This window comes from Pseudophryne corroboree, chromosome 7, assembly GCF_028390025.1.
Source record: "Pseudophryne corroboree isolate aPseCor3 chromosome 7, aPseCor3.hap2, whole genome shotgun sequence".
Lineage (NCBI taxonomy): Eukaryota > Metazoa > Chordata > Amphibia > Anura > Myobatrachidae > Pseudophryne > Pseudophryne corroboree.
The window spans coordinates 292538745-292565381 of record NC_086450.1 but is presented as its reverse complement, the minus strand read 5'-3'; the positions used below and the strand labels follow the sequence as shown (position 1 = coordinate 292565381).

Sequence of the window (26637 nt, the reverse complement as noted above, 5' to 3'; positions counted from 1 at the left end):
ACGGGTTACCGGCTGATGGGATGCCGACTATACTGTAGCTACTATATAGGGCATCCCATCAGCCAGAATCCTGGTAGCGAGTCTTCTCATGGGCTCGCTGCACTCGTCACAGGTTATGATTGCAACCGCCAACATTTCCCCGCTTGTCGGGATTCCGGCATCGGGATCCTGAACGCTGGGATCCTAACAGGTGGTATATTAACTGCATCCTACTCCTTCATCCCTCAAGAGATATTTCTCTGACGTCCTAGTGGATGCTGGGACTCCGTCAGGACCATGGGGAATAGCGGCTCCGCAGGAGACAGGGCACAAAATTTTAAAAGTTTGACCACTAGGTGGTGTGTACTGGCTCCTCCCCCTATGACCCTCCTCCAAGCCTCAGTTAGGTTTTTGTGCCCGTCCGAGCAGGGTGCAATCTAGGTGGCTCTCCTAAAGAGCTGCTTAGAAAAAGTTTGTTAGGTTTTTTATTTTCAGTGAGTCCTGCTGGCAACAGGCTCACTGCAACGAGGGACTTAGGGGAGAAGAAGTGAACTCACCTGCGTGCAGGATGGATTTGCTTCTTAGGCTACTGGACACTAGCTCCAGAGGGACGATCACAGGTACAGCCTGGATGGGTCACCGGAGCCGCGCCGCCGACCCCCTTGCAGATGCCGAATAGAGAAGAGGTCCAGAAACCGGCGGCAGAAGACGTCTCAGTCTTCATGAGGTAGCGCACAGCACTGCAGCTGTGCGCCATTGCTCTCCGCACACTTCACACCAGCGGTCACTGAGGGTGCAGGGCGCTGGGGGGGGCGCCCTGGGCAGCAATGTAATATACCTATTCTGGCTAAAATATATCACATATAGCCCCTGGGGCTATATGGATGTATTTAACCCCTGCCAGGTTCCAAAAAAACCGGGAGAAGAAGCCCGCCGAAAAGAGGGCGGGGCCTATTCTCCTCAGCACACAGCGCCATTTTCCTGCCCAGCTCCGCTGCGAGGAAGGCTCCCAGGACTCTCCCCTGCACTGCACTACAGAAACAGGGTAAAAACAGAGAGGGGGGGCACTTATTGGCGATATTTATAATATTTGAGCTGCTATAAAGGGAACACACTTATTAAGGTTGTCCCTATATATATTTATAGCGCTTGGGTGTGTGCTGGCAAACTCTCCCTCTGTCTCCCCAAAGGGCTAGTGGGGTCCTGTCTTCTATCAGAGCATTCCCTGTGTGTCTGCTGTGTGTCGGTACGTGTGTGTCGACATGTATGAGGACGATGTTGGCGTGGAGGCGGAGCAATTGCCTGTAATGGTGATGTCACCCCCTAGGGAGTCGACACCAGAATGGATGGCTTTGTTTATGGAATTACGGGATAGTGTCAAAACGCCCTTTACCTCAGTCGGTCGACACAGACCCAGACACTGACACTGAATCCAGTGTCGACGGTGAAGAAACAAACGTATTTTCCAGTAGGGCCACACGTTATATGATCACGGCAATGAAGGAGGCTTTGCATATCTCTGATACTGCAAGTACCACAAAAAGGGGTATTATGTGGGGTGTGAAAAAACTACCGATAGTTTTTCCTGAATCAGAGGAACTGAATGAAGTGTGTGATGAAGCGTGGGTTACCCCAGATAGAAAACTGCTAATTTCAAAGAAGTTATTGGCATTATACCCTTTCCCGCCAGAGGTTAGGGCGCGCTGGGAAACACCTCCTAGGGTGGATAAGGCGCTCACACGCTTATCAAAGCAAGTGGCGTTACCGTCTCCTGATACGGCCACCCTCAAGGATCCAGCTGATAGGAGGCTGGAGAATACATTAAAAAGTATATACACACATACGGGTGTTATACTGAGACCAGCAATCGCCTCAGCCTGGATGTGCAGTGCTGGCGTGGCTTGGTCGGAGTCACTGTCTGAAAATATTGATACCCTGGATAGGGACAGTATTTTACTGACTATAGAGCAGTTAAAGGATGCATTTCTTTATATGCGAGATGCACAGAGAGATATTTGCACTCTGGCATCAAGAGAAAGTGCGATGTCCATATCTGCCAGAAGAAGTTTATGGACGCGCCAGTGGTCAGGTGATGCGGATTCCAAACGACATATGGAAGTATTGCCGTATAAGGGGGAGGAATTATTTGGGGTCGGTCTATCGGATCTGGTGGCCACGGCAACGGCCGGAAAATCCACCTTTTTACCCCAGGTCACCTCCCAGCAGAAAAAGCCGCAGGCTTTTCAGCCGCAGTCCTTTCGTTCCTATAAGAACAAACGAGCAAAAGGACATTCCTATTTGCCCCGAGGCAAAGGAAAGGGTAAGAGACTGCAACAAGCAGCTCCTTCCCAGGAGCAGAAGCCCTCCCCGGCTTCTACAAAGGCGTCAGCATGACGCTGGGACCTTACAAGCAGACTCAGGGGCGGTGGGGGGTCGCCTCAAACATTTCAGCGCACAGTGGGCTCACTCGCAGGTGGACCCCTGGATCCTGCAGGTAGTATCTCAGGGTTACAGGTTGGAATTCGAGAAGTCCCCTCCTCGCCGTTTCCTAAAGTCTGCTTTGCCAACGTCTCCCTCCGACAGGGCGACGGTATTGGAGGCCATTCACAAGCTGTATTCTCAGCAGGTGATAGTCAAGGTACCCCTCCTACAACAGGGACAGGGGTATTACTCCACGCTATTTGTGGTACCGAAGCCGGACGGCTCGGTAAGACCGATTCTAAAAGAGAAGGCGTCTTAATTATCCCTTACTTGGACGATCTCCTGATAAGGGCAAGATCCAGAGAACAGCTGGAGGTCGGAGTAGCACTAACCCAAGTAGTGCTCCAACAACACGGGTGGATTCTGAATTTTCCAAAATCCCAACTGATCCCGACGACACGTCTGTTGTTCCTAGGGATGATTCTGGACACTGTTCAGAAAAAGGTATTTCTTCCGGAGGAGAAAGCCAGGGAGTTATCCGATCTAGTCAGGAACCTCCTAAAACCAGGAAAAGTATCTGTGCATCAATGCACAAGAGTCCTGGGAAAAATGGTAGCTTCTTACGAAGCGATTCCATTCGGCAGATTCCATGCACGAACTTTTCAGTGGGATCTGCTGGACAAATGGTCCGGATCGCATCTGCAGATGCATCAGCGGATAAAATTGTCCACAAGGACAAGAGTGTCTCTGCTATGGTGGTTGCAGAGTGCTCATCTGTTAGAGGGCCGCAGATTCGGCATACAGAACTGGGTCCTAGTGACCACGGATGCCAGCCTGAGAGGCTGGGGAGCGGTCACACAGGGAAGAAACTTCCAGGGCGTGTGGTCAAGCCTGGAGACGTCTCTTCACATAAATATACTGGAGCTAAGAGCAATCTACAATGCTCTAAGCCTGGCAAAACCTCTGCTTCAGGGTCAGCCGGTGTTGATTCAGTCGGACAACATCACGGCAGTCGCCCACGTAAACAGACAGGGCGGCACAAGAAGCAGGAGGGCAATGGCAGAAGCTGCAAGGATTCTCCGCTGGGCAGAAAATCATGTGTTAGCACTGTCAGCTGTGTTCATCCCGGGAGTGGACAACTGGGAAGCAGACTTCCTCAGCAGACACGATCTGCACCCGGGAGAGTGGGGACTTCATCCAGAAGTCTTCCACATGATTGCGCCAGGTCAAGAGACCCTCAGGCAATAGCTGTAGACGCTCTGGTAACACCATGGGTGTACCAGTCAGTGTATGTGTTTCCTCCTCTGCCTCATACCAAAAGTACTGAGAATTATACGGTAAACGGGAGTAAGAACGATACTCGTGGCTCCGGATTGGCCAAGAAGAACTTGGTACCCGGAACTTCAGGAGATGCTCACGGAAGATCCGTGGCCTCTACCTCTAAGACGGGACCTGCTTCAGCAGGGACCGTGTCTATTCCAAGACTTACCGCGGCTGCGTTTGACGGCATGGCGGTTGAACGCCGAATCCTAAGGGAAAAAGGCATTCCGGAAGAGGTCATCCCTACCCTGGTAAAAGCCAGGAAGGAGGTGACTGCACAACATTATCACCGCATTTGGAGAAAATATGTTGCGTGGTGTGAGGCCAAGAAGGCCCCGACGGAGGAATTTCAGCTGGGTCGATTCCTACATTTCCTGCAAACAGGATTGTCTATGGGCCTCAAATTAGGGTCCATTAAGGTTCAAATTTCGGCCCTGTCGATTTTCTTCCAGAAAGAATTGGCTTCAGTTCCTGAAGTCCAGACTTTTGTAAAAGGAGTACTACATATACAGCCCCCGGTTGTGCCCCCAGTGGCACCGTGGGATCTTAATGTAGTTTTGGATTTTCTCAAATCCCATTGGTTTGAGCCACTCAAATCGGTGGATTTGAAATATCTTACATGGAAAGTAACCATGCTACTGGCCCTGGCTTCAGCCAGGAGAGTGTCAGAATTGGCGGCTTTATCGTATAAAAGCCCATATCTGATTTTCCATTCGGACAGGGCAGAACTGCGGACGCGTCCTCACTTTCTGCCTAAGGTGGTTTCAGCGTTTCACCTGAACCAGCCTATTGTGGTGCCTGCGGCTACTAGCGATTTGGAGGATTCCAAGTTGCTGGACGTTGTCAGAGCATTGAAAATATATATTTCAAGGACGGCTGGAGTCAGAAAATCTGACTCGCTGTTTATACTGTAGGCACCCAACAAGCTGGGTGCTCCTGCTTCTAAGCAGACGATTGCTCGTTGGATTTGTAGCACAATTCAACTTGCACATTCTGTGGCAGGCCTGCCACAGCCTAAATCTGTCAAGGCCCATTCCACAAGGAAGGTGGGCTCATCTTGGGCGGCTGCCCGAGGGGTCTCGGCATTACAACTCTGCCGAGCAGCTACGTGGTCAGGGGAGAACACGTTTGTAAAATTCTACAAATTTGATACCCTGGCTAAGGAGGACCTGGAGTTCTCTCATTCGGTGCTGCAGAGTCATCCGCACTCTCCCGCCCGTTTGGGAGCTTTGGTATAATCCCCATGGTCCTGACGGAGTCCCAGCATCCACTAGGACATCAGAGAAAATAAGATTTTACTTACCGATAAATCTATTTCTCGTAGTCCGTAGTGGATGCTGGGCGCCCATCCCAAGTGCGGATTGTCTGCAATACTTGTACATAGTTATTGTTACAAAAAAAATCGGGTTGTTATTGTTGTGAGCCGTCTGTTCAGAGGCTCCTACGTTTGTCATACTGTTAACTGGGTTCAGATCACAAGTTGTACGGTGTGATTGGTGTGGCTGGTATGAGTCTTACCCGGGATTCAAAATCCTTCCTTATTGTGTACGCTCGTCCGGGCACAGTATCCTAACTGAGGCTTGGAGGAGGGTCATAGGGGGAGGAGCCAGTACACACCACCTAGTGGTCAAACTTTTAAAATTTTGTGCCCTGTCTCCTGCGGAGCCGCTATTCCCCATGGTCCTGACGGAGTCCCAGCATCCACTACGGACTACGAGAAATAGATTTATCGGTAAGTAAAATCTTATTTTCACTATTAGCAACCCCCGCTGTTCCCTTAGTGCTTGTTGTGCACACCGGTACTTGGGGAAGGGGGGCTGAACTTAATTCCTCCAGCAGTAGGAGCTCACCCAATAGACTAGAAATCCCTGATTACACAGAACAAAGACTGAATAGAGAACATACAGCAGTGTCTTTGTAACTGAGACACAACTTGATGAGACTCCAGTACCACTGGGTTCAACATGATCTTCCCGTACCAGAGGTTTCCGAGGGGTGGAGTAGGACATTGGCAGATGCAGACAGACAGTATGTCAGGAACGGCTGTGGCTCACCTGTACAGGGTAACAACAGTCTGGCCAGATATATTAAAGCAGGAGTTGCTTGACCTTGCAGGACATCAGCAGACAGGTCAGGTATGCAAGATAGGCCAAAGCTTGGCCTAGCAGGATGTCAGCAGACAGGACTGGAATGCCAGATTGGTTGAAGCTTGGCCTTGTAGAATGTCCTCAACCAGAGCAGATGTACAGGATGGACCATACACTTAGCTTTGCAGAATATTAAGTGACAGACCAGGTATGCAGAATTGACCTGAGCTTGGCCTTGTTGGATGTTAATGGACAGACCAAGTGTGCAGGGTTAGCTGAAGCTTGGCCCTGCAGGATGCTAGCAGACAGACCTAGCATGCAGAATTGTCTGAAGCTTAGACTTGAAAGTTGTTAGTAGACTGACCAAGCATGCAGGGTCGTCCAAAGCTAAACCATGAAGGATGTTAGCTGACAAGCCATATTTGCAGGATTTGCTGAAGCTTGGACTTGCAGGATATTAATTGATGGACCAAGTTTGCAGGGTTGGCTGAAGCAGACAAAGGAGCCACAAAGATCTGGATTACAACACAGAGCAACAAGGGTTCCTGCAGTAACTGATGACTTTAACCAGCAAAGACAAGTATGAGTGTCCAGAAGATAAAGAAGTGGAGAGCCAATCCAGAAGCCAGCTGAGACAAACCCCATTTCAATGCAAATTTCAATGCAGCTGGAGCACTGCACATCTCTGATGAAGGCCCACTATCCCCTGTGTCTCCATTGTCTGGGTAACCATCGGGGAAGCTGCCGGATAGAAGCGCTATGATGTCCTGGACGCCTGGCAATGACCAGGGACTAGCACTGAGCCATCACAGCACCTCATGACAGTACCCCCCCCCCCCCACACACACACACACACACACACACACACCTTAGAACCAGGTTTCCATGGAAATTCTTCAAAGGAGGCTCTCTTCAACCTTGGTGCATGTAATGATCTTCTGTGCACCCAAGACCTCTCTTAAGGGCCATTGCCCTTCCAATAGACCAGAAACTGGACTTGTCCATGAACCCACTTAGAGTCCAAGATATTCTCCACCACAAATTCCATTTGATTGTGGACCAACACGCTAGATAGCCTCCAACCATGACCCACTCTGTACTTGGAAGAAAGAAACACTTGATTAAGAAGTGAGCACTGAAAGACATTATTGATTCTCCGTTGCCTGGGCAACCATCTGGGAAGCTGCGGGTAGGAAGCGCAATGACATCCCGGTTGCCTAGCAATGACCAGGATTAGTGCTAAGCCGCCGCAGTAGCTCGTGACTACATCAACAGTAGGTATATATTCCCTATCAACACAAAAATCTGTTCAGACAATTAAGTCTTCTGACATATATTAAAATCATGTTGTGCAATAATATTTATTATCCTAAAAATGGAAAACAATATTCACTTTAATTTTCCCTTAAAGGATAGCAATAACAGCGGCTTCTATTCCATGTGGGGCTTGAACCCAGACTCATTTATCAAACAGTGCATAGGACAATACCACTGGGCTAAACCATTATTTACAATAAAAAAAAAGACTTAGGGGGTAATTCAATTAGCCCTGTTCATGAAAAAGGGTGGTAACTTCAGGCTTTAACGCCCACTGCTATTCAGTTAGAGACCCTTTTTCTCACCTGGTAAATTAACTGTGCAATACATAGAATCTAGGATAAGTTCCCAGACCTCTGTGTTAACACATCTGCAGCAACTATTTATCAGGGATATTTTTCTTCAAGCCTACTCAGGGTAAAAAAATAAAATCCCTGTTAAAAGCAGCCAGCAGGCTAATTGAATTCCCCCCTTAGCTTCTATTTCAACATTATTTTGATTCTTAGGGTAACTATTACAAAAAGAAGGAGAGGAGAAGGTATGATCAAAGGGGGCAAAAAACCCTCATATGGAGGAGGTGTGACACTTCTTAGGGGATGGGGATAAATATGTTTACCAGCGATCACAATAACAGTAATAATTACTGGCACCAATTAATATATTAAATAAATAATTGTTATAGACAGGTACAGATCAGAATCCCATTTGTAATGATTCAATTAAACCATCTGTGCTTATGGTATCTAAGACCTGGATCCAATAGGATTCACTCATACACAGTTTAGTGAATCTATCACTCTCCATGGGTGTAGGTTTTATGTGTTCTTTCTCCTGCTATTTCTAAACCTTCTGGATTATATTAATGGAATTAGAAAACTAAACAGAAAGAAAAGCTGGAGATCAGGGCCACTAGCAACTCCCCCCCCCCCCCCCCCCCTACCGCCCCCCAAAATAAAATAAAAATAAAATAAAAACAACAACCAACACTGGGCATGGAAGAGCTACCACAGTAAGCTACTAATTATTTTTGATATTCTGACAGTTACATCTAACTCATTGATAACTTAATAACAGGAAAATGTAAACCCGAGCACCACTGGGGACTTCAGAAATAAATAAATAAATAAATTGTGAATTAAAAATATAGTACATTACAACAATATTTGTAACTTTAAGACTAATACTATTTGACTCACATTGTTCAAGTAATGTCACAGTGTTCCACTTGATGTTACACACAAGATCTGTATAGTTATTTGCTCTGTTGTTCCCCAAAATGTTGGCTGCTACAAGTTTATATGCATCCCAGTCCTTTTCTCATCACACCAAATGATCCATGAGAAGATCTCGCATATTTGAAACAATGATAAAACCTAAAGAAGCAGAGACCTAGGCGCTATAGTACAGACGTGCGGTGGAGAAAATAATAAAGAACACTCTTTTAACCCTTTTAAGAGTAGCAGCTCATAATACAAGATTAGTGTATGGTATACACATAGATAAAAATAGGTAGTAGAGAAAATAAGCGCTAATGAGTGTAGTGACAATTATAACGGAAATACTCAGGTGGGTAAAAATTATTATGGCCTTGGACACTTATCTGGTAAGTAAGAACTTCCAGCCGATGTTCATCATTTTAGGATTAACATGTAAAAAGAAGAAACAGCAAACATAGTGTGTATCGTTCATGGATTAAAATGATGTCATCTGCAATATAGGGCACGAGTTTAGGGAACTTGCTTATTCCCAATAAAATGTAATCTGTAGCTTCACAACATAAAATACAGATTTAATGAACAATAACATAAAAAACGGCTAGACAACACACGTACAAGATTTAAAATCATAAAAGCTTATCTGTCCATTATGGGAATAGGGAGGTCAGCAACAAACTATCCCAGGGACACAAGATAGCCAAAGATTATGCGTACAGGATAAAAAAGTTCAAACGCTTATCTGTCCATCAAGGGGAGTTCAGCAGCAAACAGTCCCAATGCGTTTCGTCCGTCAAGGTGTGGACTTCTTCAAGGGGATCAAGACAGTGAGCTCAAACAGCTCCATTTATACCATCCAACAGGAAGCTGCACATGTCAGTTCTTAGTGACATAGTAACATAGTATCTGAGGTTGAAAAAAGACAATTGTCCATCGAGTTCAACCTATTTGTGGTCTCCTATGCATGATGATTTGACTAAAATTTCTGACTGATGCTGCTGTCAGCCGTTACATTTTATCCCTATTTATAGTAACTATAATGCATGACTATGCACCATACCCCTGGATATCCTTATCCATTAGGAATTTATCTAACCCATTCTTAAAGGTGTTGACAGATTCCGCCATTACAACTCCCTCGGGCAGGGAATTCCAAACATGTATTGTCCTTACCGTGAAAAAGCCTTTACGCCGTTTTGTGCGGAATCTCCTCTCCTCTAACCTGAGTGAGTGTCCACGAGTCCTCTGTGTTGATCTAACCAAAAACAGGTCCCGCGCAAGCTCTGTGTATTGTCCCCTTATATATTTGTAGATGTTGATCATATCCCCTCTTAGTCTCTGCTTTTCCAATGTAAACATGCCTAGTCTTTCAAGCCTTTCCTTGTATTCCATCGTCTCCATGCCCTTAATTAGTTTGGTTGCCCTCCTCTGTACCTTTTCAAGCTCCAGGATATCCTTTTTGTAGTGCGGTGCCCAGAATTGTACACAGTATTCAAGGTGTGGCCTCACTAGTGATTTATGTAACGGGAGTATAATACTCTCGTCCCTAGCATCAATACCCCGTTTTATGCATGCTAATATCTTTTCTCTAACGTCCTAGTGGATGCTGGGGACTCCGTCAGGACCATGGGGTATAGCGGGCTCCGCAGGAGACAGGGCACATCTAAAAAGCTTTTTAGGTCACATGGTGTGTACTGGCTCCTCCCCCTATGACCCTCCTCCAAGCCTCAGTTAGGTACTGTGCCCGGACGAGCGTACACAATAAGGAAGGATCTTGAATCCCGGGTAAGACTCATACCAGCCACACCAATCACACCGTACAACTTGTGATCTGAACCCAGTTAACAGTATGATAACAAAACGAAGTAGCCTCTGAAAAAATGGCTCACAACAATAGTAATAACCCGATTTTTGTAACAATAACTATGTACAAGCATTGCAGACAATCCGCACTTGGGATGGGCGCCCAGCATCCACTACGGACTACGAGAAATAGAATTATCGGTAAGTAAATTCTTATTTTCTCTAACGTCCTAGTGGATGCTGGGGACTCCGTCAGGACCATGGGGATTATACCAAAGCTCCCAAACGGGCGGGAGAGTGCGGATGACTCTGCAGCACCGAATGAGAGAACTCCAGGTCCTCTTTAGCCAGAGTATCAAATTTGTAAAATTTTACAAACGTGTTCTCCCCTGACCACGTAGCTGCTCGGCAAAGTTATAATGCCGAGACTCCTCGGGCAGCCGCCCAGGATGAGGCCACCTTCCTTGTGGAATGGGCATCTACATATTTCGGCTGTGGCAGGCCTGCCACAGAATGTGCAAGCTGAATTGTACTACAAATCTAGCGTGCAATAGACTGCTTAGAAGCAGGAGCACCCAGCTTGTTGGGTGCATACAATATAAACAGCAAGTCAGACTTTCTGACTCCAGCCGTCCTAACTATATATATATATATATATATATATATATATATTTTTAGGGCCCTGACAACGTCTAGTAACTTGGAGTCCTCCAAGTCCCCAGTAGCCGCAGGCACCACAATAGGTTGTTTCAGGTGACAACGCTGACACCCCTTTAGGAAGAAACTGGAGACGAGTCCCAGTTCTGCCCTGTTCAAATGGAAAATTCTAATATGGGCTTTTGTAAAACAAAACCGCCCATTCTTTTTGACAATCGCCTGGCCGAGGCCAGGACTAACAACATGGTCACTTTCCATGTGAGATATTGGTCAACAGCATGGTCACTTTCCATGTGAGATATTTCAAATCCACAGATTTGAGCGGTTCAAACCAATATGATTTTAAGGAATCCCAACACTATGTTGAGATCTCACGGTGCCCCTAGAGGCACAAAAGAACTGTATATGGAATACACCCTTTACAATCTGGACTTCAGGAACTGAAGTCAATTTTTTCTGGAAGAAAATCTACAGGGCCGAAATTTAAATCTTAATGAACCCCAATTTGAGACTCAAAACACTCCTGTTTTCAGGAAGTGCAGAATCGACCTAGTTGAATTTCCTTCGTGGAGCCTTCCTGGCCTTACCCACGCAACATATTTTCACCACATGTGGTGATGACATTGTGCGGTCACCTCCTTCCTGGCTTTGACCAAGGTAGGTATGACCTCTTATGGAATGCCTTTTTCCCTTCAGAATCCGGTATTCAACCGCCATGCCGTCAAACGCAGCCGCGGTAATTCTTGGAAAAGACATGGTACTTGCTGAAGCAAGTCCCTTCTTAGCTCCCCAGGCCCTTAGTCCTCTGTGAGCATCTCTTGAAGCTCCGGGTACCAAGTCCCTCTTGGCCCATCCGGAGCCACTAGTATAGTTCATACTCCTCTATGTCTTATAATTCTCAATACCTTGGTTATGAGAAACAGAGGAGGGAACCCGTACACTGACTGGTACACCCACGGTGTTACCAGAACATCCACAGCTATCGCCTGAAGGTCTCATGACCTGGCGGAATACCTGTCCCGTTTTTCGGGCGGGACGCTATCATGTCCACCTTTGGTCTTTGCCAACGGTCCACAATCATGCTGAAAAACTTCCCTATGAAGTTTCCACTCTCCCGGGTGGAGGTCATGCCTGCTGAGGAAGTCTGCTTCCCAGTCGTCCACTCCCGGAAAGAACACTGCTGACAGTGCTATCACATGATTTTCCGCCTAGCGAAAAATCCTTGCAGTTTTGTCACTGCCCTCCTGCTTCTTGTGCCGCCCTTTCTGTTTACGTGGGCGACTGCCGTGATGTTATCCCACTGGATCAATACCGGCTGACCTTGAAGCAGAGGTCTTGCTAAGTTTAGAGCCTTATAAATTTGCTCTAAGCTTATTTATGCAGAGAGAATTCTCCAGACTTAATCACACTATGATTAATATATGATTAATATTAATATTAATATGATTAATATCTAATAGCTTGCTATCTATGAGGACACCTAAGTCCTTTTCCAGTACAGAAACCCCTAATTTTACCCCATTTAGTAGGTAGGTGTAATTTATGTTCTTGTTACCACAGTGCATTACCTTACACTTGTCTGTGTTGAAGCGCATTCTCCATTTGGCTGCCCATGCTTCTAATTTAACTAAGTCGTTCTGAAGAGACTCGGCATCCTCCTCTGTATTTATAGCCTTACACAATTTGGTATCATCTGCAAAAATTGACACCATGCTCTCTAGACCTTCTGTTAGGTCGTTAATGAAAATATTGAACAATAGCGGTCCTAATACTGAGCCTTGCGGCACACCACTTAGCACTTCAGTCCAAGTTGAAAAAGATCCATTAACCACAACGCGCTGCTTCCTATTATCTAACCAGTTTTTGACCCAAGTGCATATTGTGCTTCCTAGCCCTGATTCTTGTAGCTTGTAGATAAGTCTCATGTGTGGTACAGTATCGAACGCTTTGGCAAAGTCTAAAAAGATTACATCCACGTCTTTACCCTGATCTAGGTTTGCGCTTACTGTTTCATAAAAGCCAAGTAAGTTGGTTTGACAGGATCTGTCCTTCATAAACCCATGTTGATTCCTTTTAATGACCTTATTGGTTTCAAGCAACTTCTGAATACTATCTCTTAGAATACCTTCCAATACTTTCCCCACTATAGATGTAAGACTAACTGGTCTATAATTACCTGGTTCAGCTTTACTTCCCTTTTTGAATATAGGCACTACTTCCGCTATACGCCAGTCTTTGGGAACCATACCTGATATAACTGAATCCTTAAAGATCAAAGATAGCGGTTTTGCCAGTTCAGAGTGAAGCTCCATTAGAACCCTTGGATGAATACCATCGGGCCCTGGTGATTTATTAATCTTTAAATGTTTTAATCGGTCACAGACTACTTCCTCGCTTAAATAAGTATTTATCAGTGGGATATTCTCATTATTGAGATTGTGCGTTAGTCCCTGAATTGGGTCCTCACGAGTGAATACTGTTGAAAAAAACTCATTTAGTGTGTCCGCTATGTCATTATCATTTTTGCTTAAGACTCCCAACTTGTCTTTTAAAGGGCCTATACTCTCCTTCTTTAATCTCTTGCTATTAATGTATTTAAAGAATTTTTTGTGACATCATTTCCTGTATTGTTATTGATGTCAAATTTATTTAGAGACAAAAAAAGGACTTAAAAGATACCTAATTTGTTAGAAAAAAGAAGTGGGATAACTGGCCAATCGTGATAGGGATGTAGAAGTGATTATAAAAGTGATTAAGTGATGTAGATGGCGGTGGAGCGCTTTGTGGAACGCATAGCCGTCTAAAAGACCGGTGGAACGCACCGCCATCTTGCGGACGTCACTTCCGCCAATGCAGACGGCAGTGGAACGCATTATGGAACGCACCGCTGCCTAAAGAAACTGTGGAACGCACCGCCATCTTAGGTGCGTCACTTCCGCCGCTGGTGCAATGGCTAGGTGGAACGCACCGCCATTTTAGGTGCGTTACTTCCAAAATATGGAGCGCACCGCCATTTTGGGCGCCATATCTGGCGGGGGGACGGCTTATAACCACGGGGAACGGCGTATTAAAAAATAACATAATAGTTGAAGAAAACATGATGAATTGTGAGGAAGACTGTGGTTTGTGCTTCCTATTTTTAGCGCAAGTGACGTCATAATGCTGTGGAATGCACCGCCATTTTGAAAAACGGGCCGTGGAACGCACCGCCATTAAATTGAGTGACAGCTTCAATTGATGCTTAGTATTAGTGCATATGGAGAATAGATGTATCTAACCTAAAATAAATATATATATATAGAGAGATCCAACTAGAATTACGTGAGGCAGTGCAATAAGTGTTGTGAACGCTTATATAAATAGTGATGAGTTTTAAGACTAGAGTGAAGGGGATTAAAAAAATTTAAAAAATTATTAGAATGATTAAAAAATTAATTCTCTTTGTGTCGCATAAAAGCAGCCAAATATCCTTAGATATATCCGGAAAATCCCGTTTTTTGAAGAGATGATTCTTATTTACATTTTTGATGGGAGAAAATAGCTGAAATGGGAACACACAAGAACAAAAAATGGGCGAAAGGAACTTGCGTATTTGTAGCATAAATTGTCATAAAAAAACAGTACCATAAGTGAAAGAATGAGTGTAAAATACAGATCGCTAGTTAAAGGAAAGGGGCAATTTCAAAGGCTTCATTTAATCCTTGTGGTGATAATGTTTGGAGCTCATAAATCCAAAACATTTCACGTTTGGAGAGTTTGTTCACTATTAGCTATATGCAATAGCGGGCGAATCGCGTCATTAGATCCGCCCCTGTATAATTCGCCCGCTATCGCCAGCCACAGCCCTATCGCCGGGACCCTGAATTCACTATATTCAATGTATAACTGATTCGCCCCTCCCGCAGGCGGATTACGGCCAATCGGCGAGTAGTGGGCGTACTGAATTCGCCTTCCCGCCGAAAGCAGCCCTTTATTAGGGCTTGTTTGCTGCACGTGCTCTGCAGCCATTTTGTGAACCTGCAGAGAGGTGTGTGGAGGTGCAGAGCTAGCAATTTGGTTGTTTGCTGTGGATATCGTTTGGACACCCCAGCAGGCTTTATTCCAGGACAGTCAGGAGGATTCCTGTTACCCCGGAGCAGAGCCATTTTAGGAGCTTTTACTACATTTGTAGGTAAGTACCACGTTGCATGTATGTGTTTGTGTAGTGGGGGTTGCCATGAGGTGTACATGGGGTGTTTGTGCATGTGTGCAGGTATGTGTATAGCCCCTTGCTTGTGTTGCTGCATTTTTAGGGGGAGACTTGTGTTTTGGGGTAGTTTTTCACATTTTTTTTTTATTCTTTAATTGACTTTTTTGGGTCTTCTATTAGCATTGGTGTACCTCCTGAGTGTGTTGGGATGCTTTCTGGCCATTTTGGGGTGATTTGGAGCAATTTTAGTCGACAGCCTGGTTGACATGTGCTGCTGATTGTTTTTCAAACATGTGTTTTCCCGCCTAATTTTGCTGTGGTGTGCCTCCTGAGTGTGCTGGGATGCTTTCTGGCCATTTTGGGGTGATTTGGAGCAATTTTAGTCGACAGCCTGGTTGACATGTGCTGCTGATTGTTTTTCAAACATGTGTTTTCCCGCCTAATTTTGCTGTGGTGTGCCTCCTGAGTGTGCTGGGATGCTTTCTGGCCATTTTGGGGTGATTTGGAGCAATTTTAGTCGACAGCCTGGTTGACATGTGCTGCTGATTGTTTTTCAAACATGTGTTTTCCCACCTAATTTTGCTGTGGGGTACCTCCTGAGTGTTTTGGGATGCTTTCTGGCCATTTTGGGGTGATTTGGAGCAAGTTTAGTCGACAGCCTGGTTGACATGTGCTGCTGATTGTTTTTCAAGCATGTGTTTTCCCGCCTAATTTTGATGTGGTGTACCTCCTGAGTGTTGGGATGCTTTCTTGCCATTTTGGGGTGATTTGGAGCAATTTTAGTCGACAGCCTGGTTGACATGTGCTGCTGATTGTTTTTCAAACATGTGTTTTCCCAACTAATTTTGATGTGGTGTACCTCCTGAGTGTGTTGGGATGCTTTCTGGCCATTTTGGGGTGATTTGGAGCAATTTTAGTCGACAGCCTGGTTGACATGTGTTGCTGATTGTTTTTCAAACATGTGTTTTCCCGCCTAATTTTGATGTGGTGTACCTCCTGAGTGTGTTGGGATGCTTTCTGGCCATTTTGGGGTGATTTGGAGCAATTTTAGTCGACAGCCTGGTTGACATGTGCTGCTGATTGTTTTTCAAACATGTGTTTTCCCGCCTAATTTTGCTGTGGTGTGCCTCCTGAGTGTGCTGGGATGCTTTCTTGCCATTTTGGGGTGATTTGGAGCAAGTTTAGTCGACAGCCTGGTTGACATGTGCTGCTGATTGTTTTTCAAACATGTGTTTTCCCGCCTAATTTTGATGTGGTGTACCTCCTGAGTGTGTTGGGATGCTTTCTTGCCATTTTGGGGTGATTTGGAGCAATTTTAGTCGACAGCCTGGTTGACATGTGCTGCTGATTGTTTTTCAAACATGTGTTTTCCCGCCTAATTTTGATGTGGTGTGCCTCCTGAGTGTGCTGGGATGCTTTCTGGCCATTTTGGGGTGATTTGGAGCAATTTTAGTCGACAGCCTGGTTGACATGTGCTGCTGATTGTTTTTCAAACATGTGTTTTCCCGCCTAATTTTGATGTGGTGTACCTCCTGAGTGTGTTGGGATGCTTTCTTGCCATTTTGGGGTGATTTGGAGCAAGTTGAGTCGACAGCCTGGTCAACATTTTGTGAGGGGTAGCCATTTTGTGAGGGGCAGCCATTTTGTGAGGGGCAGCCATTTATACATGTATGTATTTTTTTTTTATAACAGAGATGTCAAGGGACAATCGGACCCGATCCGCCCCTTCCCCCACCCCCTCGGATCTATCCCTGCATAGCAATGAGGAGTGGGAGCCAACCCAGGAGGCGGATGCGACCGACCAGGCATCTAGTGACCAGCCGCGGTCGTCAAGGGCCCATGAGAAGTCCAAGAAAAAGCCTAGTAAAAAGGTACTTAACCACACCTGCAGACACAAATAGCATCAAACTTTACCCACTGTAGTTTGTGCAATGCCATGCACACCTACTGTAATAGGTGCGCAATGCCAGGGATACTGACACTCACAGGTACATACCGATCTTATTAAAAAAATTTTTTATTTTTTTTAATCCCTAAAGGCAAGAAGCCAGCTAGAGGAGCAGTCGGAGGAGGAAGCCTCTGGTGAAGATGCAGGACAGAAAAAGCCGCGTGGACCCAGATACACTGAGGCGGAAAACTGTACCCTAGTAGATTGCGTCGACAGGTCCTACGACAGGGGTGTCAAACTCGCGGCCCTCCAGCTGTTGTGGAACTACACATCCCAGCATGCCTTGCCATCTATTTTGTATTAGGGATGGCTGCAACTGTGGCAAGGCATGCTGGAATGTGTAGTTCCACAACAGCTGGAGGGCCATGAGTTTGACACCCCTGTCCTACGACATTTTGTATGGACTAAGGGCACAGACCACAGCAGCTAAGGTAAAGCGGAACATCTGGGAATCCATCGCCAGTCAAGTCACTGCAATATCTGGAAACCGCCGGAGCACCAAAAATTGCTTGAAGCGGTACAGTGATTGCCGCAGACAGACCAAGAAGAAGATGGGGATTCAGCGCCGACATGAGACAGCTACGGGAGGTGGCCCGGCTCTCAATCTGAAGTGGCTACCCTGGGAGGACGTTATTAGAAGGCGCATGAACCCTGCCATGGTCGAAGGAGTTCGCGGAGGTGTGGACTCCAGACGTCCTGCTGGCTTTCCCCAGGAGGAAGAACCGCCCAGAAGACGGAAGAAGGCGGGAGACCAGCCGTCCAAAAGGAGGTCTGATGGTAAGAATACATTCACATGAGCTGTACTTCCCTTTAAAATTTTTGTATGTGCTAATGTGCTTTTTTTTTTTTCCCAGACAGACCTGCCCAGAGGACATCACCTGCGCACAGGACATCGCCAGCGCACGGACCGTCACCTGTGCAGCAGGCAGCAGCGCGCGGACCATCAACTGCGCCGCAAGCATCGCGAGCACACAGATCGTCACCTGTGCGCCACAGTTCGTCATCGCGCAGTTGGTCACCTGTGCACCAGACTACGTCAGCGCACAGACTATCACCTGTGCGCCAGACACCGTCGGCGACCACACCACAAGATGGGCGCCAAACTACAGCTCCTGCGCGCAGGTCATCACCAGATCGTCGTCTCTCCAGGAGCTCTGGGACTGTGACTGAAGAGCCTCAAGACACAACCCTTGTGGACCCATCACCCGATCTGTTTGAGTCCACAGGGTTAACAGACGAAACTTTTCTTGGGTTTGAGGACAGCCGTGCAGACGTATCCAGCCAGACCCTTGAAAAGTCTTCCGAAACGAGGACAAGTGGAGCTCCTGGAGCAGCGGCATCACAGGATGGAGAAGGTTGTTTTTTTTTTTTTTGGGGGGGGGGGGGGGGGGCAGCAGTTGTGTAAAGTTTATTAACTTTCCCCAAAAAATTATTTTGCAAACAGTGGTGCCACGAACCAGCAGCGGACTAGCTTCGGGGATTGGTTCCTACTTCAGGCCGGATCTCCTACAGGAGTCGTCAGAGGATGACGAGGTGGAAGTGCAGGAGGCTCCAGTTGCTACATCCCTGCGTGAGTAAATTGAATTGTGAGCCTTCAAAAAAATGTATGATGAATGTGTATAATATTGTCTAATTTTCTTTTCAGCTGCCCAAATCCAAGTTGTGGCAGACATCCAGGAAGGGCAGAATCCCTCAACTGTTCAGAGGGTTCACACCCTGGCATCAGAGATTGGGACACGCCAGGATACATACACAAATGTTGTGGGAAGCAGACTGGACAACATTGAGAGGACAATGGAGAAAATGTCCAACAGTCTGCATGAACTGCAGAAGACTCTTTCCGACAGCACGGCCACAATACTACAGATCATAATTCAAGATCATAGGGAGAATATGAACGTACTTAACATTCTGTCCGATTCCATGGTCAAGCTTGTGGAAAACACCTCATGTCTGGCAGAAAGCAATAAGAACATATCGGAGAGTCATCGACACTCCTCTTCCAGCCAACAGGTCATCGCAACCACACTGCAGATGATCTATGAAAAGCTCCCAGTACCAGCTCATCAACACGCTGGTGATCCACCATATCCGCCGTCGCAAGCCACAAGGACGCATCGTACCCTTCCTCAAGTCCCATCCCAGTACAGACAGTCACAGATGTACCAGGGATATACAGGGATGTACCCCACCCCCCAGATGCCTCCACCACCGGCCGCACAATCTTCAGCAGCATGGGCACCGAGGGCCAGTCAACATACTCCCCAGCCTCCCAGGACATCCACGCCCTATCAGGGGGAAGAAGAGGATCCGGACAGACTTCCACCATAAACCCGGTCGTATTATTTTATTTTCTTTTAAATGTTTTTCATGTATCCCTGTCTTCCCCTCCCATTAGTTTGTTGTTTTTCTTACTATTGTTTTTTCTTTGTTGGCCTTCCCCACCCGTGACCGGGTACTACCAAGGAGCTTTGTGTAGGCATACATGCGCGGGCATGTATGCGGGCGCGTGTGGTAACGGATGAAAGCTCCTTGCGGCTACATGTATGATGGGCCAAAGAGCTATTCTGATACCCCCTTTTTCTTCCAAAAATCCTTTTTTGTAATGATGTACAGTAGGCTTTAATTGTGTGAATTTACTATTCACTAGTCTGTGTTTTTGACTTATTCATAGGATTGGTGAGGAGAAATGAAGTGGACGGCATAAGTTTGTGTTGTGCGTACCAAGGTGAGTAGAACCATGTTTAATTCAAGAAACTTTGAACCGCATGCCTTTGTAGAACAACACCGTCCAGCAATGGGTCATGCTGGGCTGTGTTGTTCCACAAATGTTAGCGTGTCAAAGTGCTGACCACTGACGCCACTCTTTCACTTTGAACCGCATGCCTTTGTAGAACAACACCGTCCAGCAATGGGTCATGCTGGGCTGTGTTGTTCCACAAATGTTAGCGTGTCAAAGTGCTGACCACTGACGCCACTCTTTCACTTTGAACCGCATGCCTTTGTAGAACAACACCGTCCAGCAATGGGTCATGCTGGGCTGTGTTGTTCCACAAATGTTAGCGTGTCAAAGTGCTGACCACTGACGCCACTCTTTCACTTTGAACCGCATGCCTTTGTAGAACAACACCGTCCAGCAATGGGTCATGCTGGGCTGTGTTGTTCCACAAATGTTAGCGTGTCAAAGTGCTGACCACTGACGCCACTCTTTCACTTTGAACCGCATGCCTTTGTAGAACAACACCGTCCAGCAATGGGTCATGCTGGGCTGTGTTGTTCCACAAATGTTAGCGTGTCAAAGTGCTGACCACTGACGCCACTCTTTCACTTTGAACCGCATGCCTTTGTAGAACAACACCGTCCAGCAATGGGTCATGCTGGGCTGTGTTGTTCCACAAATGTTAGCGTGTCAAAGTGCTGACCACTGACGCCACTCTTTCACTTTGAACCGCATGCCTTTGTAGAACAACACCGTCCAGCAATGGGTCATGCTGGGCTGTGTTGTTCCACAAATGTTAGCGTGTCAAAGTGCTGACCACTGACGCCACTCTTTCACTTTGAACCGCATGCCTTTGTAGAACAACACCGTCCAGCAATGGGTCATGCTGGGCTGTGTTGTTCCCCAAATTTTCATTGAAAAGAAATGAACATGAATTTAGTGTGTCTTTACTTTAATATACTTTTTTTCTTTTCCCCACAGATATCTATATACACAAGAAAAGAATGTAAAGAAGAACAAACTACTTTTTTGTTTTAATTAACTTTCAAACTTTATTAAAAAAATTTTTTCTTCAATAAACTTTTAAAAATAGAAGTTTCCTGTGGTTTTTATTAAAATTTGTAATGCAGTAGAATTGTACGTAAGTAGATTGCCCGGGGAACTGTCTCTTCAAATCCACGCCACTTAGGAAGGATACACCGGAAGACCTGTGGAAGAGAACAGTATGAGCTACCAGATGTGGGTAATAGTGTCACCCTGGGACTGGAAAGAAGAGGTACATACAGTCCACACAACACAAGCGGGGAACAGTGGGTCCAAATGCAACCCTCCGGCACTTGCGTCACTACACATCCAAACATTCCCTGACCAGCATTGGTGTTTCAGGGAATGTTTGGATGTGTAGTGACGCAAGTGCCGGAGGGCTGCACTTTGGACATGCCGGGGTGATTTTGGACAAAGGGAGTTCTGGGCAATCCATCTCACCTGAGGGGGTTGTCTGCTACATGGCGGAGGTTCAGGTCCACATCACCAGTAGGTCGCCCATGGAACATCGGGTGAAATGGCGTGTCTCTTCACATCCACGCCACTTGGGAAGATACATCGCAGGACCTGTGGAAGGGAACAGTTTGAGCTTCCAGATATGGGTGATAGTGTCACCCTGGGGCTGGAAAAAGAGGTACATACAACAGTCCACACAACACAAGCGGGTTGCAGCGGCCCAAATGCAACCCTCCTGCACTTGCATCACTACACATCCAAACATTCCCTGACCAGCATTGGTGTATCAGGAGGGAATGTTTGGATGTGCAGTCTTGCAAATGCCGGAGTGCTGCATTTTGGACATTTCGGGGTGATTTTGGACAAGGGAGTCTTGTTGGTCAATGCATCTCACCTGAGGTGGTTGTCTGCTACATGGCGGAGGGTCAGGTCCACATCACCATTAGGTCGCCCATGGAACATCGGGTGAAATGTCGTGTCTCCTCACATCCACGCCACTTGGGAAGATACACCGCAGGACCTGTGGAAGAGAACAGTTTGAGCTTCCAGATATGGGTGATAGGGTCACCCTGGGACTGGGAAAAAGAGGTACATACAACAGTCCACACAACACAAGCGGGTTGCAGCGGCCCAAATGCAACCCTCCTGCACTTGCATCACTACACATCCAAACATTCCCTAGCATTGCTGTTTCAGGGAATGTTTGGATGTGCAGTCTTGCAAATGCCGGAGTGCTGCACTTTGGACATTTCGGGGTGATTTTGGACAAGGGAGTCTTGTTGGTCAATGCATCTCACCTGAGGTGGTTGTCTGCTACATGGCGGAGGGTCAGGTCCACATCACCATTAGGTCGCCCATGGAACATCGGGTGAAATGGCGTGTCTCCTCACATCCACGCCACTTGGGAAGATACACCGCAGGACCTGTGGAAGAGAACAGTATGAGCTTCCAGATGTGGGTAATAGTGTCACCCTGGGACTGGAAAGAAGAGGTACATACAGTCCACACAACACAAGCGGGGAACAGTGGGTCCAAATGCAACCCTCCGGCACTTGCATCACTACACATCCAAACATTCCCTAGCATTGCTGTTTCAGGGAATGTTTGGATGTGCAGTCTTGCAAATGCCGGAGTGCTGCACTTTGGACATTTCGGGGTGATTTTGGACAAGGGAGTCTTGTTGGTCAATGCATCTCACCTGAGGTGGTTGTCTGCTACATGGCGGAGGGTCAGGTCCACATCACCATTAGGTCGCCCATGGAACATCGGGTGAAATGTCGTGTCTCCTCACATCCACGCCACTTGGGAAGATACACCGCAGGACCTGTGGAAGAGAACAGTTTGAGCTTCCAGATATGGGTGATAGGGTCACCCTGGGACTGGGAAAAAGAGGTACATACAACAGTCCACACAACACAAGCGGGTTGCAGCGGCCCAAATGCAACCCTCCTGCACTTGCATCACTACACATCCAAACATTCCCTAGCATTGCTGTTTCAGGGAATGTTTGGATGTGCAGTCTTGCAAATGCCGGAGTGCTGCACTTTGGACATTTCGGGGTGATTTTGGACAAGGGAGTCTTGTTGGTCAATGCATCTCACCTGAGGTGGTTGTCTGCTACATGGCGGAGGGTCAGGTCCACATCACCATTAGGTCGCCCATGGAACATCGGGTGAAATGGCGTGTCTCCTCACATCCACGCCACTTGGGAAGATACACCGCAGGACCTGTGGAAGAGAACAGTATGAGCTTCCAGATGTGGGTAATAGTGTCACCCTGGGACTGGAAAGAAGAGGTACATACAGTCCACACAACACAAGCGGGGAACAGTGGGTCCAAATGCAACCCTCCGGCACTTGCGTCACTACACATCCAAACATTCCCTGACCAGCATTGGTGTTTCAGGGAATGTTTGGATGTGTAGTGACGCAAGTGCCGGAGGGCTGCACTTTGGACATGCCGGGGTGATTTTGGACAAAGGGAGTTCTGGGCAATCCATCTCACCTGAGGGGGTTGTCTGCTACATGGCGGAGGTTCAGGTCCACATCACCAGTAGGTCGCCCATGGAACATCGGGTGAAATGGCGTGTCTCTTCACATCCACGCCACTTGGGAAGATACATCGCAGGACCTGTGGAAGAGAACAGTTTGAGCTTCCAGATATGGGTGATAGTGTCACCCTGGGGCTGGAAAAAGAGGTACATACAACAGTCCACACAACACAAGCGGGTTGCAGCGGCCCAAATGCAACCCTCCTGCACTTGCATCACTACACATCCAAACATTCCCTGACCAGCATTGGTGTATCAGGAGGGAATGTTTGGATGTGCAGTCTTGCAAATGCCGGAGTGCTGCACTTTGGACATTTCGGGGTGATTTTGGACAAGGGAGTCTTGTTGGTCAATGCATCTCACCTGAGGTGGTTGTCTGCTACATGGCGGAGGGTCAGGTCCACATCACCATTAGGTCGCCCATGGAACATCGGGTGAAATGGCGTGTCTCCTCACATCCACGCCACTTGGGAAGATACACCGCAGGACCTGTGGAAGAGAACAGTATGAGCTTCCAGATGTGGGTAATAGTGTCACCCTGGGACTGGAAAGAAGAGGTACATACAGTCCACACAGCACAAGCGGGGAACAGTGGGTCCAAATGCAACCCTCCGGCACTTGCGTCACTACACATCCAAACATTCCCTGACCAGCATTGGTGTATCAGGAGGGAATGTTTGGATGTGCAGTCTTGCAAATGCCGGAGTGCTGCACTTTGGACATGCCGGGGTGATTTTGGACAAAGGTAGTTCTGGGCAATCCATCTCACCTGAGGGGGTTGTCTGCTACATGGCGGAGGGTCAGGTCCACATCACCATTAGGTCGCCCATGGTAGAGTTGGATAAAAGGGTCAAATATTTGCGGTAACCAAACAGGATAAAACAGGGGGGAACAAACTGTATAAACACGGCCTGGGGATACACATCAACAGGATGTAAAACTCTGTAATAGATAAATGAAGAGGTTTTTAAAAAAAAAATCCAATGTCAGTTTACACGATAATACAAATGTTGTCAGTATACTCACAGGTAACTGCAAAAAAATTTTGTATCACTGTCCGCCGGGAATCCTCTCCTTCGCCCATACCCACCGGTAGAGCAGAAGACCGGTTCCCGCGTAGGAAAGCACTACGACGAAGAGTCACCGGCAAACGGTTTGCGACACATATGTTGTGTAAAATACAACATGCATTTACCATGCCGCAAACCTTCGACGGTGAGTACAAAAGAGCACCGCCGGAAGTGTCTAAACATCGAAACCGGCTTTTAAGTACACCGAAGGCACGCTCAATTACTCCCCTCGATGCAATGTGTGTCTCTTGGTAACGTTTTTCTGCTCTACCAACAGGATTAGACAATGGGGTCAACAGCCACGGTTTGTTTGGATAACCCGCATCGCCTATAGAAAATATAAAAAAAATGTTAGGTACTTGTAAAAAATAATAAAAAAAATAATAATAAAAAAATGAAAATACATACCTAACAGCCAGCCACCAGGCATGTTTCCTGTTTCGAACTTGTCAAACAGCGATGACTGGCTTAGGATGAAGGAGTCGTGAGATGATCCAGGAAATCCCACAAAAATGTTCAAAAATCTCATGTTTACATCACAGACCGCCTGCACGTTCAGGGAATGGAACTGTTTTCGGTTCCGAAAACATTCCTCTGAATTCCGTGGCGGTCTGATCTGCACGTGGGTACAGTCAATCGCGCCCAGCACATTGGGAAATTTGTATTTGTTGAAAAAGCCTAATTTGATCTCACGACATTCGCTGTCCGTCTCTGGAAATGTGATGTACTGGATCGTCAATTTGCGGAAAGCCCTAATGACTTGGGTTATACAGCGCGACAGTGTCGACTGAGAAAAACCGCATGTTTGAGACAGTGTAGGCTGGAATGTGCCTGACGCCAAAAAATGTAACGTCCCCAGCAGTTTCTGAAAACCGCTGATTGCACGATTTGACCGTGCCCGAGGTTCCAAGTCGGCCTCCAACAGAGCGTACAGCGAATATATGTCGCGAGTCGATAAGCGATAATTTTGTATCACCTCGAACTCGCTGAGATCCTCCAGTTCACGCCTAGTGCGATACTGGCGTGGACGTGGAAATGAAACCCGCAATACTGGCTCACCCAATGCAGACATTTGTTGACCTGGATCCTGATGTTCATCAGCACTTTCTTCCTCCATCATACTTGCAGCCAGCATGAACAACACAATCTGGTCAGAAAAAGGCTCCATCATTGTAGTCAGTACAAAAATAGGAATGTGTTTTAAAACGCAGGGATTTTCCTAAAAAAACGATTCCACAGAGCTGACTGTAAAATGGCTCCTTCTCCCTGTAGTCTCAAACCCAGGAGTGAGGAGATAGGAGGGGCTTTGCAGAAGTGTATCCTGGGTAAAACTGTGGAATCATGGGTAAAATTCCCTCAGGAGATTGAAGAAAAAAATATTCCTTTAAAAAATCAATTAAATAATACTTGTGAAGCAAAAAAAGACAAACCAAGTAGATAATCCTTTCAAATATAAATAGATATGCTACTAGCAATCCTCAAATATCCCAAAAAATGATGTTCTAAAAAAATTTTTTGAGAACCCGCCAGTCAACTGAGGCGGACTGAAATAGGCGAATTTGCGGTCGAAAAGTACTGCAGGCGAATTTCCAAACTTGAATTGAATATGCTTGGGGCGAATTGCAGCATCTGTACCATTGCAGAAAAGTCGAATGCGAAAAAAGTCGAATTGACAAAAGTCGAATTCTGAATGTCCGTTTTTTTGCGAAAAAGTACTGTACTGCATAGGCGAATTGATTTTTTGAGGCGAAAACGTACCGGAATTCGACTTTTTCTGAAATTCGACCGCAATTGCATATACCCCATTATCTCCTCCTCTGTCTCCAAGTTTGACCCATTCAGTGGCTTTAAATGTGATCTCCTCTGGGTTCGATCTGTGTTTATCTATAAAATGTTTGGATACTGTATGATTATTTTTGATATTTCTAATGTGTTCCTGTATCCGCAGTTTTAGAATCCTCTTTGTTTTGCCCACATATTTTAGTCCGCAAGTACATTCCAATAGGTATATGATCATTGTGGAGTTACAATTAAGGAAATCTTTGATGAAATATTCCTTTGTGTTATTATGGTTGAAGAATTTTTTTCTATTGGGATGAAGAAATATGCAAATATTGCAGTTGCCGCATTTGTAGCAGCCCTTGCAGGTTCCGATGGTATTTCTTGTGTTAATGGTTTTGGTTGGCAAGTGACTGGGAGCCAGAATATCCTTTAAATTACTTGTTTTCCGAAAGACTATATCTGGTCTGGAAGGAAGTATTTCTTTAAGGATAGGATCAAGCAAAAGGAGATCCCAATGTTTTTTAATGGATTGCCTGATTTGGTGTTCTTGATTACTAAAAGTGGTAATAAAGGGGGTGACA

General features: G+C 46.4%; 2 protein-coding genes across 3 annotated transcripts in view; one reads left to right on the top strand and one right to left on the bottom strand.

The window, feature by feature from the left end:
- Window positions 1–26637, top strand: part of GSG1L (GSG1 like) — a 421789-nt gene that overhangs the window by 110886 nt on the left and 284266 nt on the right. The window lies entirely within an intron of this gene.
- LOC134945141 (putative nuclease HARBI1) lies at window positions 23959–25731 on the bottom strand. The gene is made up of 3 exons (XM_063934230.1): window positions 24683–25731; window positions 24231–24602; window positions 23959–24146 (listed from the first exon to the last, which is right to left on the bottom strand). Coding segments are annotated over exons 1-3 (1137 nt in total). The 5' UTR covers window positions 25446–25731; the 3' UTR covers window positions 23959–24144.

What these genes read in the sequence shown, in the direction of transcription:
- LOC134945141 (XM_063934230.1), bottom strand. Translation starts at nt 25,445, where the DNA reads ATGATGGAGCCTTTTTCTGACCAGATTGTGTTGTTCATGCTGGCTGCA. An exon ending in GCCTGGTGGCTGGCTGTTAG is followed by an intron (nt 24,603 to 24,682) that starts GTATGTATTTTC and finishes TATTTTCTATAG; the next exon opens with GCGATGCGGGTTATCCAAAC.